We start from the raw sequence: 15,745 nt of genomic DNA, 5'->3' as shown, positions 1-15,745 counted from the left end.
ATGCTAATGTCTTTCATTTGATTAGACCATTTAATTTTTTATTTGACAAAAATCATGAATTAAATTTCTTCCTACATAGAACTAGGTGATGTGAAGGGCTCCTGGGTGGCTCAGTCAGTTAAGCGTCTGACTCTTGATTTCGACTCAGGTCATAATTTCACGGTTTGTGATATTGAGCCCTGCTGTTGGGTTCTGTGCTGAGGGAGCTAAGCCTGCCTGGGATTCTCTCCCTCTCTGTCTGCTCCTCCCCTGCTCTCTCCTCTCTCTCTCTCTCTCTCTCTCTCTCTCTCTCAAAATAAATAAATAAACATTAACCAAAATAAGACTGGGTTATTTGAATATACCATGACAATACTTTTTTGTTTTTCCATTCCTTAGTGAGCTCCTAAGTGCTCCTAAGAGCTCTTAAGTTCTTTTTGAGAAATAAAAAGCAAACAACAGGGTTTCATGGTAGTTTCCCCATTATATCCACATCATTTTTGAGTTCTTACCCATTTTAATGCCAGGCAAATTTACTTGTTTCCAATATGAAGATCACTGACAAATATCTAAAATAAGTAAGGATAATAACAAAATTTTATACTTAAAATCATTTGATGAAAATAAGTTTGTTTTAGAGGTGGTCGTGACTTGAAGAAAATTATCTTTGCTCATTTATAAATTATAATGACATTAAAGGTAGATCTGAATTTCATATATTGCTAATTCCATAGTATGATGTTAAGATTAAATCAGGTGCTACCTACAAGTGGGTAGGTGTCATTTAACACAAGGAAAATAACAGTTTCACACACAAAAAGTATAAACAAAAAAACCACTTGGCAAATTTTTCAAGTTTTGTCAAGTTCATTTTAAACACACATTTACATATACAATCTGTTTATCACTATATGTACACTTGATCTGAATATAGTAAAATGCATACTTGTTTTCTTGATCAAAATTACTAATTCAGTAAACGTTTGTGTTTTCTCTGAAAAAAGCACTGTGCTAGACATTACAATGCTACAAAAATGAATAATATAGTCCTTATCCTCAAGTTGCTCTGTCTGGTAGGGAAGAGAGATGTGTGAATACTCATTTGTAATACAAGGTATATAGTAAGGAAAAACAGGTGTGTTTTAGCAAAAGTTGAGGCAAGTCAAAACTCAGGAGAAGGAATGATTAATTCCAATGGCATTGCCCTTTGTTGCCTATGTATTGTGTGCAAAGGAATGTGTATATGTGGAAAACAAAGAAAACATAAAGAATGAAGCCTGGAAGCATTACTCATATAGAAAACACAATGAGATATTCAAGAAAAAAAAAGTAGTCTAGTGGAGGAAGAAACTTTTGGAAGGGTGCTATGAGAGGAGAGATAGGACAGGGCCAGATCTTGTGGGATTTTTTTTTTTTAAACATTTATTCATTTTTGAAAGACAGAGCGTAAGCAGGAGCTGGGCAGAGAGAGAGGGAGACGTAGAATCCGAGGCAGGCTCCAAGGTCGGAGCTGTCAGCACAGAGTCCGATGTGGGGCTCGGAACCATGAACCGCAGGATCATGATCGGAGCCAAAACCAGATGCTTAATTGAATGAGCCACCCAGACGCCCCCAGATCTAGCAGGGTTTTAAATGTTATACTAAGCTTTGTTTACAGATAGGAATATTATCCTGTTAATCCTTAGAGCGCCAGCAGCTCACTCTGAGCCCATGCCATGGTAAACTCTCTGGAAGGGTTCCTTAGGTGAGCAAAGGTAAATTGTATGAGCCTGTGGTGGTGTTGGCATCTCAGGGGAACTTTCTCTGCAGTTAGAAACTAACAAATATTTGGTGTGAGGTTCTGGAATTATGCTGATTTACAGTATTTGCAGAGAGCTGATGGTTTCAGACACGGAAATCTATTAATCTGCTGTAAGAAAGAGCAGTAACCAGCAAAAGAGATTTAAAAATGGTTTAAAGGAAGTAGAAGAAAATCCTCAACTGAGTATAGTTACAAATATAGATAGAAGCCACAAAGACATTGGAAATTTGTGGAGTAATAGGGTCATTTTTGTGTAAGAGTTTTATGACTAAGTAACTTTGGAAAACAATGCACATAATAATCCCCCTCTTTGAAGATTCTCAATATACTTTAGCTTTGAGAAATATCATAGTTAAAAAAAAACTCTTTTGGGGTTCCTGGGTATCTGAGTTGGTTAAGCATCTGACTCTTGATTTCAGCTCAGGTCATGATCTCCTGATTCCTGGGCTCTGGACCCACGTTGGGCTATACACTGATATGAGGAGCCTGCTTAGGATTCTCTCTCTCCCTCTCTCTCTGCCCCTCCCCTGTGTGCTCTTTCTCTCTCAAAATAAATAAATAAAAACTTTAAAAAAATGGTTTAGTTTAGTGTTTCCATATTTACTGGATCATAGGGATATCCCTGTACTTCTAACACGTAGCATCATCTTCCTGCAAAGTTTGTGAGGAACAGTGCTTTGGGAAGTTTGGCCCGTTCAATTAAATGCAGTACCACAGATGATTTTGGTTTTGCAAGCATCAGGCATTATCATTTTCATTCTTCTTCTCATGGGACCTCACAGTATTATCTTGCATTAGTCTCAAATTATTGCTTAGGGTACTAAAGCCAGGAAACTTGATTATAATATTTTCATCAAAATTTTCAACATGAGTGACAATAAAGCCTATCTATTACATTGACAAATGACACAAGAGAGTCCACATTGCAGTAGTCTTACTATGGGGTCCAGTGATTACGTGTGGCCCCTTGAATAAGTAATGTCCAATATGTAGCATCTTTATAAACAATTTCCCACTAGTGTGTGCTATATTATTGTTGTCTTTTATAAAGTAATTGAAAGATTCACAAACTGATCAGTTCATATTCCCAGTTCCTTCCCCCCAAATGCATAGAATATCAAAATAAGTATATATGTGTATAGGATATATATGCATATATGTTATAATTCACATAATAGTTTCTAAGTTATAGCCCTTTCTGTTCACTAGGATATATTTAAGGGTTTTAAAAGTCATTAAAATTAGCATTTCTGATTTAAGATAAGCAGGAGCTAGTATCTCAATTTCTGCTCTTTTTCCATCTCTTTAAAGTCAAGTCATTATAGACTGAATGTCCCTGAGTTATCCTTTAATGGATTTTATTGTTTCATTTCTATTAGTCTCTACCACTACAGCAATTTCACATTTGTACTCTTAATAGTTATTTAAAAACATATATTATGTTCAGTTTCTTGAATGGCTTTTTTAAAGTTTGTTTATTTATTTTGAGAGAGAGAGAGAAAGAGAGCATGCATGTGTGAGCACACAAGTGGGGGAGGGGCAAATAGCAAGAGAGAGAGAGAGAGAGAGAGAGAGAGAGAATCCAGACAAGCTCTACAATGTCGGTGCAGAGCCCAAGGGGGGGCTGGAACTCACAAACCATGAGATCATGACCTGAGCGGAAGTCAGAAGTTTGAGTCACCCAAGTGCCCTTTTTGAATGACTTCTAAGATATTTGAGTTATGGATTGGAGTGCCTGGGTGGCTCAGTTGGTTGAGCGTCTGACTTCAGCTCAAGTCATGATCTCACACTCCATGAGTTCAAGCCCTGCGTTGGGCTCTGTGCTAACAGCTCAGAGCCTGGATCCTGCTTCAGATTCTGTGTTTTCCTCTCTCTCTACTCCTTCCCAACTTGTGTTCTGTCTCTCTCACACGCTCTCAAAAACAGATAAACATTCATTAAAAATTTTTTTAAACATATTTCAATTGTGGAACAAATTGATTATATCCTTGTTACTATATATATATATATATATATATATATATGTATATATATATATGTATATAGTATATATATATATACTTGGCTCTTTGGTATGGGCATTGCCTTTTGCTGAACATGCCTGTCTGTACAAATTCTGTGTATTTCAAATGCCTCTTTGTTGATATGCTAAGCTCGTGGCTACCTAAAAGATAATGTTTTCATGTACAAATTAAGAATGTGCCCAACTTGCAAGTGAGCTACATTTCTTTTTTAAGTACTCTAACATGTCACTTCATAGACGATATAAAACTTAGATAGTAGTCACAAGTACGTATGTGAGGAATGCTATTTTTTCTTTTTTTTTAACATTTTATGTTATTTTATCTTATTTATTTTTGAGAGAGCACAAGCAGGGAAGGGGCAAGGAAAGAAGGACAGAGGCTCTGAAACGGACTTTTTGCTGACAACAGCGAGCCCGATGTGGGACTTGAACTCACGAACCTCAAGATCATGACCTGAGCCAAAGTCAGATGTTCAACCGACTGAGCAAACCAGGGACACTATTTTTCTATTGTTTTTCTTGTCTCTCTCTTTCTAAATTGTTCTTAACAATCAATAAAAGATGATTGGTAAACAAACAAAAATAATCCAATTTGTCTTTAACTCTGTACAGAAGAGAGGAAAACAAAGACCGAAGAGAAGATTAAAAAGGAAGTGAAAGGTGGGAAACAAGAGAAAGTGAAGCAAACAGCCGCAAAAGTCAAAGATGTACAGAGACCATCACCTAAGCCCAAGGAGAAGGAGGGAAAAGAGACCGCAGCTGTGTCCAAGCATGAACAGAAAGGTAAACATTCAGAGGAGGTGGCCAGAGGTTCTAAGAGAATTTTGGGCAAGAAGCAGATACAATGAAATTAAAAACTCAAAAAGACTAAGATCAGACTTCAAATAGGAGTAAAAAGATGTCTATCAGTTAATATTACCTGAAAGGCGACGCAATAATTGGGAATTAAAACGTATTTATAGGAAGACTAAAATATGTTCCATATCTAAAGATGTAATGTGAGGTATTTGTAAAAGAGGATTTGAGTTAGTATCTCAAGTTATTCAAAGCGTGAGGAAAAATTTTAAATTCTTGAGACACGAGGTTTCTATTAAGAGGTGGAAAAACAATTTTGTGTGTCCTACTCTTTGGAGACAGCAGTCCAGGAAAAATGACAATTTTACAGGAGTTTTTTTAAGCAATATATGTTCAGATCTTGGAGAATAAGTATAAAAACTCTCCATACATTCCTGTTGCCTCTGCAAGAGCATATAATTTGGAATATATATTGAATTATTAAATTCAGTTAATTTAATAGGCAGAAAGTTATGGGAAAGAGAACTCTCAAGCTTCTTTGCCAGCTTCCACTGACTAAATTTAGGACTGTAGAAATCTCTGTATCTGACACTGTGCTGCTCTTCATAAGAGTGATGTCAAACTTACAGCCCTACTTCACGGAAATAGAGCATTTAAATGGAGATGGAATATAAGCCTGAAACTTTTTGTGGACACATGCTATGAAAATAAAAGGGTGGAGTTTCAAGAGGGCAGCTGAGGGCTCGTCCCTCATCTCTGCCCTTTGTTGAATCTCTTCTACCCGAGTCCATTCCTGGCGCTATGCTGCTATAGAGTCCTAAGACTGCCCATACAGAATGTGGGATTACTCAGTTGGGACTATTCCTATAAATGTTTTTTAGGGTGTTGCAAAATAATACTTTCCTTTACCTTGGTAGTTTTGAATGATTGTATTTGAGGACTAAAATTAAGGAATGTTTTCTATGAGATTTTCATTTAAAAATTTGAAAACTTTATTACTGAGTAAGCTAGTTGGACACTGAAACTGAAAAATTTTCACCATTATAAAACATAAGCTGAAATTTGCAATCCACACTTTTCTTTTTGATTCCACATATAAGTGAGATCATGTGGTATTTGTCTTTGTAATCTGCCCTTGAATTTTGTCTTTGAATCCCTTTTTTCCTTGAATTCACAATATAAATTTATCTGGCAAAAGATATATGTTTTTTGAAAATATATTTTAAAAAAGAAAGAAGAAAAAACCTCTGTCTCTGTTTTTGTGTGTGTGATCTGCAAATTTTGAAATAAATGAAAATTACCTAAATTTAAAATTTTGTAGATCACTAACAAAAAGAGTGGGATTAAAACTTTGGATCACTAAGATCTTTCTTCAATTTAAAAAATGATTATATTGTCTTGAAAAAATTTTAAAAAATTGGTTATTACCTCTCTTAAAACTTTATATTTTTTCTGAAATCTTTGGGGCAGAAAAAAATTATAGTAAGTAAAGATAAAATATTTTGAATGCAACATTTTGCTGTGATAGAAAATAAGAAAATTAATCTTCTGACTCACCGATCTATTTTAAAGTGATCATCAAGGTCCTAAAATACTTTACATTTTAGATTGCCCCTTAAAAATGAAAATAATCGGGGCGCCTGGGTGGCGCAGTCGGTTAAGCGTCCGACTTCAGCCAGGTCACGATCTCGCGGTCCGTGAGTTCGAGCCCCCGCGTCGGGCTCTGGGCTGATGGCTCAGAGCCTGGAGCCTGTTTCCGATTCTGTGTCTCCCTCTCTCTCTGCCCCTCCCCCGTTCATGCTCTGTCTCTCTCTGTCCCAAAAATAAAATAAAAACGTTGAAAAAAAAAATTTAAAAAAAAAAATTAAAAAAAAAAAATGAAAATAATCACATGAAATCAGCTGAAACATACCAAGTATATTTTTATTTTTGTCCATAAACACAGTATGTAAAAATTCATGCCAGTTATATATAGGAGTATTAAAATATTTATCTAGCAACTTGGAACATGAATAAACTTTTTGATGTCCATTTTTAGTATCCTTGGTTTTTCTTGGGGGGGGGGGTGGCACATTTTATTGATGCTCTAGACACATCACTAGAGCATTTTAAAATAAGGTTTATTTTCCAGGTCACATATATTGTATTTTATTCTTATCAGTAATCAGAATTACTAAAGATAACATTCTAATACCATTTTCATTTTCAATCTACTGTTTTCATTTCCACGTAAAGAGCTATTTATCTATTAAAAGGACATTCGAATATCACTTAGAGTCAGAAACAAAAGCACAAATGTGATTTTATCAGCTAAGTAAATGCATTTGCTAAAGTAAGATTCCCCATTAAGACAGCTAGCATCAATTAAATAATTGTATCATTAAGTAAATAATCAAAACTATACTTCTGATAGCTGGCCAGACACATAAAGACATTATTTGTTTTAATTAAGCAAAGATTTAAGAACATTTATTCATAAAAAACTTAACACATTATGGTTTCAACTGAACATGATACACAAAGATGCAGTGTTTTTTAAATAATCTATTTGTGAGGTGGCTTTCATTTTGAGACTCTTGTATTGATGATTTAGTGGGGATCCCTTCTGTGGGGAAGGGATTATTTATTTGCTTAGTGTAAGTTAGTCTTAATGAATTCGAGTTCTTTTCAAATAGATTTCTAAATAGTTTGTTGTTTTTTTGTTTTTGTTTTTGTTTTTTGTAAATCAAAGGCCTACAAGTCTTTCACTGGAAACAGATTTTTACATGGAGCAGACACATTTATTGGCAGTTTTTAAATTATATAGTAAACATGCAAATACATTCACATGAAGTTACTTTTAATTTTATATATTTCCACTTAAAGCACTGGGAATAAGATGCATAGGTATGTACCAGCCTACCATACACTTCTACACACCCTTATGTACCACATAATCTAGTTTCTATGGACCAATCTTAATCTGTTTAAAAAGGGTAAGAAGGGCTGGCATGATCAGTCTTCGCTTTTCTGTCTGTGGCAGAAGTGTGGAGAGGGAAAAAAAAAAAATCAAACCTCCTGACTGCTATTCTCATTCTTCCTTTTCATTATCCTTTTCATCCTCCTCCTTCATTTTCTTCTTTTTAACAACTATCTACATATTTGTGGCAGGCAGAGAGAGTATAGCTAATGGGAATCAACCATAGAGTACCAGACCACACATGCCCCATGCTCATAAGAGATTTTTTAAAATTTCCTTTCTGTTGACATTCTGCACCCAGAATGCATTTTCTCTCTGCTGCCACTCCACGGGCAACATGACAAGGTAGCAGCTGAATAACATCCATCACTGCTCCTTGAGGAGGGGAGAAATGGCCAGCATGTGTGATTCTTAGAAGGTGTTCATCTGGGAGAAAAAAAATATTAAGAAATGGTGAGCACATATGAAATTCCATGAATTATTATCACAAAACTGTGAAAGCTATAATAATAGAACTGTTCATATTTTCTTTAGGAAAATTTTCCTAGTCTAATATTTCAGTTGCATTTAAGGAAGCATGTCTATAAAATGAAGCTTCCATATTAGGAAGGCTTAGTTTTGCTTTATCCTTAGGTGAAACAGACACCCTTGAGACTGCCCAACATATACGTGCCTAGAATTCTGGCACATTGTTAAGGTCAACACTCAGGACAGACAGAAATGGGCATCCTAATTTAAAATATTTAAAAATTCTTGATTTAAAATATTGTAAAAATACCCTCTCATCTTCCTACTTGTGCCATTAGACTGCAACATCACAACATCACTCAAGTTAAACAGAAACCTGTTAAGTATTATAACTCAAACAATTTTCTAGATTAAGAAAATAGACATGTTTTGAATTAGTAAAGGATTTTCTTTCTTAAATTGGAAACACATAGGATGATTGGTGCATTAATTAAATGAAAGACGACTCTTAGAGCCAGAAAATACTGGTATAATACATGTAAGCATTTTACTTTGGTAATAATTTAAAATATAGGTTAAATAGTTTCATGTCACTGTCAGCATTCAGTTAAAACAAAAAACAAACTCTGAAGCATGAAGATTTTAGTTAATTCAATATACTATTTCACATATTTCACATATTTATACATATGTTATGTGTATAAATATGCCATCACCACTTGCGGCAGAGAGCATCATTTCATTTTGGGGGATTGTCCAAGCCCTTCAAATTTTAAGTAGTCCCTGCATTCTAAACTTTTCACATGAATATACTCTCTGTTGCTGTTGCTGAAGACTATAGTGCCAGTAGGATTCAATGTAAATGAAAAATAAAAAATGGGGAGATTTTATATCAGTGATTCTGGAAAATGATCTAATTAAATCTTCTGAGGAGTTTGTTAAAAATGCATATTCTAGGGTTTAGACCCATGGAATTATAACACATTCCCCATCTTTTTGATCTTTAAATTGCCCTTTGAGAACAACTTCTGATTATAGGAAGGAGAAATCTAAAAAGAATATAGTCACTTAAGGTACTGAAACAAAAGAGAAAGCTTGAAAATTTCAGGAAGTCCACCCTTCCCCACCTCAAATTTATCATTTAAGGGAAGTGTGTGTTTTTTCGTTTTGCTATATCTGAGAGCCCAATTGCCCATTCTAGAATTTGCTCAGGAAAATAGTTATGTCCAGAAAAGAGAAAATACTTTCTACATGAATCTTAATTCTCTGCTGTACCATAGGATTCCCATGTCCTGTTATTAATGTATACAGGAACAAACAGGTTCCTGGACTTGACCTGGGAACTAGCCTCCTTCCCACATCTACCTTACCTATGGGAAATGTGCTGTAATTCAAGAGTCAACATACAGGCAAATTTTTGAAACTTTATGAGTTTTGGCTTACTCATATTTAGGTACTAATGAAAAGGATTATATTTTACATTTACTTCAATAACCACATTTCTTTTTTCAAAGACCCGGCAGAGTTTCATAATAAAATGGATTAGCCTAAAAATACTGTTAATACTTTTAAAGGAATAAGGTTTACAAAAATCACTATATGTATATTTATTATAAAGTAACAAGTTTTATTATTTCACATGTTTAATGTACATAATTTCAAGGACTTAAGGGTGTGTCATGTTGTGTAAATTGAATAAACTCTCTTGGTCCTGAAGCTGCCTTTGGATTTGTTAGATCAATAAAATGCCTGTTTAGAAACATTAAAATGTAAATCAATCATCTTCAACAAGGTTAATTTCACAATATGTAGTTTTAAAGAAGATATGGTAAAACTTCTGGAATAATTCACCAACTAAAATTTGGGTTGGAATGACCTCAGCAGAATCTAAAGTTATGTGGGAATTTAAAGTTCATTGTAATGTCTTTAATTTAGAGGGAACAGAAAAAAAAAATTCCTGAAATCATTTTTGATTGTTTGCCCCAAATGCTCAAATTCTCTGTTTTTGTTTTGTTTTTGTTTTTAGACCATAGACCATAGACTAGTCAGGATTATAAGATATCTTCAGTGAAGATTACTGATTAATTAGGTTAACAATGGTATCATTTAATGCTGAAAGTCTGTTCTTCTGCATGTACTCTTATAATTAAGAGTATTTCCATGCAGAACCTCTAACACAATGCAAAGGAGTTAGCCTTCCTGCTTGCCTTTTCTGGAAAACATTCTACAGCTCCATTTAGACAATTAGCAGAAGGGCTGAGAATGAATAATTGGTAAAATGTTCCAAGTTGGAAATAATTTCCTCTTGTAAAACTTGTTTCATTAATGGAAGTATATACATGAACAATGAGAAAAATTGCTTTAATATGATGACTTTTGTAATGAATTTGATGAAAAATGTTTTGACTTAAAAAAGACAACTATATGATATTACCCTGAACTATTCTGTTTCAATTTTTTAAAGCTATTTTTTTTGTATGGAATAAATGGACTTATATTTATTATGTCTTTTTTCCCCTGTGTGTTCATATGAGTGCAAACTATTCCTTCACAGAAGACATTGTAGTAACTAAAATAGAATTGTGCTATTTTGTTTGTTTTGTTAAACCATTTCTTCCTAGAAAGAAGAAAGGTGTTGATGACATTCTTCCGTTCTTTTTCTTTCTACTCTGTCAGATCAGTATGCATTCTGTCGATATATGATTGACATGTTTGTCCGTGGGGATTTAAAACCAGGTATTCCAAACAATTTTTGTACTTGTCTGTTTTAATAGTCTTTGTTTCTAAGATTGCTGGCTTTTTTATGCACTAAACTGAATTTCCATTTTAAAAAATTGCATAATGCATGTGTAGTTCTAGAATAAAACCAATGAAAAGCAGAAGTAATAACTGGCATTAGGGCCTTTAATTTTACTTTCTATTACTGCATGGCCTATTGTAAATGAAGTCAGTTAGAAGCTAAAAAAAAAATTCTAATATCTTTATATACAAAAAAGTGCTAATATCTTTAATAATATCTTGGAGTGAAGAGGTGAAACATTTTATTTCTGGTAAACTTAGAAGACCTATGATGATAAAAGTATCCTTTTTTTAATATTGAAAAAAAATTATATTAAATCTGTCACAATTCAGATATTTCATTTACTTCAACATTTTGTATTTTCTCACATATGGAAGGGTTAGCTACTCTGGAGAACTACTATTGATGGAGCTAGTCAACCTCAGAGCTAATAGTCAACACAATGGGAAGTCTTTTTATTGAAAGGAATTTGTCTATTATCTCTCCTATCTTTAATTGTTGCCCAGAGTGTAACAAGGGATTCTTTACTAATATCTTAATTAACAATGAATAACTTGATTGCTTGTGCTAGGCCTTTTGCAGATTTAAAGACTGATAATACTATGTTATGTTTGGGGAAACAATTCTAAGAAGATGGTATTGCCAAGGATAGAATTAATTTACAATAGAATAATTGAAGCTAATTGCTTAAAGCAAACTATATTTTGGTTCTAAGCTATTTTATATGGAAATCTCTCTAAAATGTATAATTACATCCATACGTATATCGGCAAATGGGCATATCATATTTAAGACAAATATATAATACATCTAGGTCCTAGAAAATTAGAAGATCACGAGAACTTTGAGTTTCAGGAAAATTTAGTTAATTCTAATAACTTATGCAAGCCAATTTCCTCCCTTCTCTTCTTCATTTTCTTAATCTTCTTTCTCTTTTTTGTTTACTTCCTTACTGAGTTAGAAACTGAAATAAGGGGGAAAACACTGAAAAATATGGTGATTCACTTGGATGATGACTCACTTTGTAAAAATGATTAATGCTAACATATGTATATAGCATCATAATAACCTTAGAAAGAAACATCAGGAAAGTAGTTTAGTATAGTAAAAAAAGAGGGCTTAGGACATAAATACAGATGTGATTCTTGACCCCATCCTTTTCTAGCCTTGGACCTTGAGCAAATCATTAAACTCCACTTGATCTTCAGTGTCTTTACATTTAAAATTGGGGTCACAGTCAGCAATAGCACTACTAGAAATTTATCCAAAGGATACAGGAGTGCTGATTCTTGGGGCACATGTACCCCAATGTTTATAGCAGTGCTTTCAAAAACAGCCAAATTATGGAAAAACCTAAATGTTCATCAACTGATGAATGGATAAAGAAGATGTGGTTTATATATGCAATGGAATACTACTTGGCAATGAGAAAGAAGGAAATCCTGCCATTTGCAGCAACATGGATGGAACTGGAGAGTATTATGCTAAGTGAAATAAGTCAGTCAGAGAAAGACAGATATCATATGTTTTCACTCATATGTGGAACTTGAGAAACTTAACAGAAGACAATGGATGAAGGGAAGGGGAAAAATAGTTACAAACAGAGAGGGAGGGAGGCAAACCATAAGAGACTCTTAAATACAAAGAACAAACTGAGGGTTGATGGGGGGATGTGGAGAGGGGAGAGAGGGTGATGGGCATTGAGGAGGGCATTTGTTGGGATGAGCACTGGGTGTTATATGTAGGTGAATCACTGGAATCTACCCGCAAAACCAAGAGCACATGTATGCACTGTATGTTAGCCAACTTGACAATAAATTATATTTAAAAAAATAATATATAAAAATAAGTCAAAATAAAATAAAATAAAATAAAATAAAATAAAATAGGGGTCACAGTAAAAACTTTGCAAAATTAGAGGCACCTCGGTTGCTCAGTTGGTTAAGCATCGGACTTTGGTTCAGGTCATGATCTCATGGTTTGTGAGTTCAAGCTCCACATCAGGCTCTGTGCTGACAGCTCAGGACCTGGAACCTGTTTCCAATTTTGTGTCTCCCCCTCTCTCTGCTCCTCCCCTGCTCTCAGTCTGTCTGTCTCTCTCTCTCAAAAATAAACATTGAAAACATTTTTAAAAGCCTTGCAAATTTGCTGACAAAGCATCTAAGGAGAGGCACAAAATACTATTATAACTTTATTTCTTAAATCATTCAATTTAGCACAGCCTGTCTGAAAGAAACTTAACATTGACAATGCTCAGTCTATACACACCATTAAGTCCATTTTAGGTAAGAGATTTGTTGCCCATTTTATTTATCTGTGATGGTTTAAGAAAGTTACATTCTACGCATATTTTGCTTTGTAAAGATCAACTGTTTACTTATATGCAACATGAATCAATATTGTTAATGAGCATGTGTTTTTAAATTTTATTATTTGAGGAAAATAATGTGTTCTTTGTGTCACCCAAGTTATTGATAGAACTAATTGGTCATAAAATACAATTTCTAAGAAAATCACAGGACAGAGAGAACCATACACTGTCAAAGTCAATGAGAGATGCTAAGCGTTTAACAGTCACAAAGCTAATCAGATCTTTTCCAAAATTTAACAGCAGATCAAGATCAGAAGGAACAGGGGCGCCTGGGTGGCGCAGTCGGTTAAGCGTCCGACTTCAGCCAGGTCACGATCTCGCGGTCCTTGAGTTCGAGGCCCGCGTCGGGCTCTGGGCTGATGGCTCAGAGCCTGGAGCCTGTTTCCGATTCTGTGTCTCCCTCTCTCTATGCCCCTCCCCCGTTCATGCTCTGTCTCTCTCTGTCCCAAAAATAAATAAACGTTGAAAAAAAAAAAAAAGATCAGAAGGAACAGTGAAACCATGTCTACATGAGTTGGGAATTCCTCTATTAACCATACAGGGGGAGGTCTTTTAAAGTCATATGTGAACATTTTCTAAATAGCCATGAGTTCAGATCTGTAGCACTATCTAGTATCCTAACCCATGAAAATAATTCCCAAGTGCTATACGATTAGATTTTTATTAAAGTTTATGTATTTATTTTGAGAAAGAGAGAGAGAGAGAGAGGGGCAGAGAGAAGGAGAGAATCCCCAGCAGGCCCCATGATGTCAGTACAGAGCCCAATGTAGGGATGAAACTCACAAACTGTGATATCATGACCTGAGCAGATATCAGGAGTCAGACATTCAACGGACTGAGCCTGATGCCCAGATTAGATTTCTTAATATTATTTATTACCTTTCTAACTGCTTTCCTAGTTTATTTCATCTACCTACATTCATGATTTTGAAGATTTATTTCTATAATGTATAAGAAATTAAAGAATATGTAGATGAGTATTTCTGGAGAATTAGTGTTTTTCAGCATTTCAAGGGGTGAAACAGAAGAATCTGGAGAAGGGAAACCTGTATGGTATGGCTATTGTTTCATGTAACAAGTCATGTAAAAGTTCATAAGTGTACAGAAGGAAAATTTCTGATATTTCTTTTGTTGGTGAGACAATACATACGATGGAGTTAGAAAGCACTAAATATGGCGTGTGTTTTGAAAAATGAGGAATGAGAAACAAGATTTAATCTGGGCATATTAATTTAGAGAAAATGCAAGTGATAAGACTTTGACTCTGACTGACAATTAGAGAATAAAACAATTCCTGCCAAGCTTATTGCTCTGCATGTATCCAGTATTTATAAAACATTTGTGCTTCCATCTGTTTCTGTTTGGGATTAGTAGAACACCTGTTATTGTTTAGCTAGAGTTCATTATTAATTATTGGTAATGAGTTTTTTAAACTATAATTTGATTTTTTCCTTTTGGGATAAAATATTTCCCTTGTGCAATGTTGCCACACCCTCAAAAGTAGCCCAAATCACGGCTGAGATTTGAAAAAACCTCATTAATGAAATGTACTGACACCATGACATATGTCCCAAGTTTTTCTTTTCTATCCCATTAAATAAAATACTTCTGACAAAGATACCATTAGCATTTTTTTTAGCTAAGATATACCTGAAAAAGAACTGAATTGCTCTTTCTGAATCTCTGTAGTGAATATACACTATCTTATGGTCAGTAAAAATCCTTACCTCAATTATGGGGACTATCTTAAGAAGCCAGCATAAACTGTAAGGATCACATCATTTGTTGTATATAACAATTAAAATTCTCGGGTACTGACTCACTCTATATTCAATTGAAAATTAAGAAAATTCTATTTCAACCTAGAAAATGAGTATATGCTACTAAGGCTGGTCCTGTGGGCAATCGGAGTAGATGTATATGTATAATGTATAATTTTAGGGATATTATGGATACCGAAGTGCCCCCTTCTCTAGAAATATTTTTTTTCTGCTGCTCTTAAATGATCTAACAACCCTGACATTAGATCTCTTGATTGTGTACTTGGTCAATTCATAGAACATGTTTTGGGTAATCCCTAAACTGTCTTAAGGAAGAGAGGTGAGAAAAGGAAAGGGAGAGGAAGGGAGGGAGGGAAATGGATCCTGTTCTAAGGAGGCTGTCTTGAAGCTGATGATTCACATTTTTTAGGGTGAAAATAGTCTAGCTGTCATTTTCTTTTAAGACAACTGTGAAAACTGGTCAAGGCAGACATTAGTAGCTACACTGAGATTCACTTCATGGTGGTGGTGGTGGTGGTGGTGGTGTATGTGTGTGAGTTTTGGTTTTGCTTTTAGAAATTGATAGTAGTGATGATCAAGATAAATGACTTTAGGTTTGCTTATCTTTATCATCCTTCCAGTAATTCCAATCTCCTTTTCAATACTTTGCTGCTAAGCACATTTTTCTTAAGTGATAGCCATACTGATAATTTCATTCATTTAGGTAGACTCTAAAAGAACCATTATGGGGCACCTGGTGACTTGCTTAAGTTCCTGACTTTTGATTTC

General features: G+C 34.6%; 1 protein-coding gene across 2 annotated transcripts in view; it reads left to right on the top strand.

Annotated features, from left to right (window-relative positions):
* TRDN (triadin) overlaps positions 1-15,745 on the top strand; it is a 403,209-nt gene that overhangs the window by 117,698 nt on the left and 269,766 nt on the right. The window contains exons 8-9 of one of the 2 annotated variants that reach the window (XM_040474537.1): positions 4,416-4,586; positions 10,702-10,761. In XM_040474537.1, the coding sequence (XP_040330471.1) occupies positions 4,416-4,586; positions 10,702-10,761 (231 nt within the window). Of the gene's footprint in view, positions 1-4,415; positions 5,798-10,701; positions 10,762-15,745 lie in introns of those variants that run through there. The other variant, XM_040474536.1, reaches the window with a different exon arrangement.

Source organism: Herpailurus yagouaroundi, unplaced genomic scaffold, assembly GCF_014898765.1.
Source record: "Herpailurus yagouaroundi ecotype Mexico unplaced genomic scaffold, PumYag 139, whole genome shotgun sequence".
Taxonomy (NCBI): Eukaryota; Metazoa; Chordata; class Mammalia; order Carnivora; family Felidae; genus Herpailurus; species Herpailurus yagouaroundi.
This window is presented reverse-complemented; position numbering and strand designations above follow the sequence as displayed.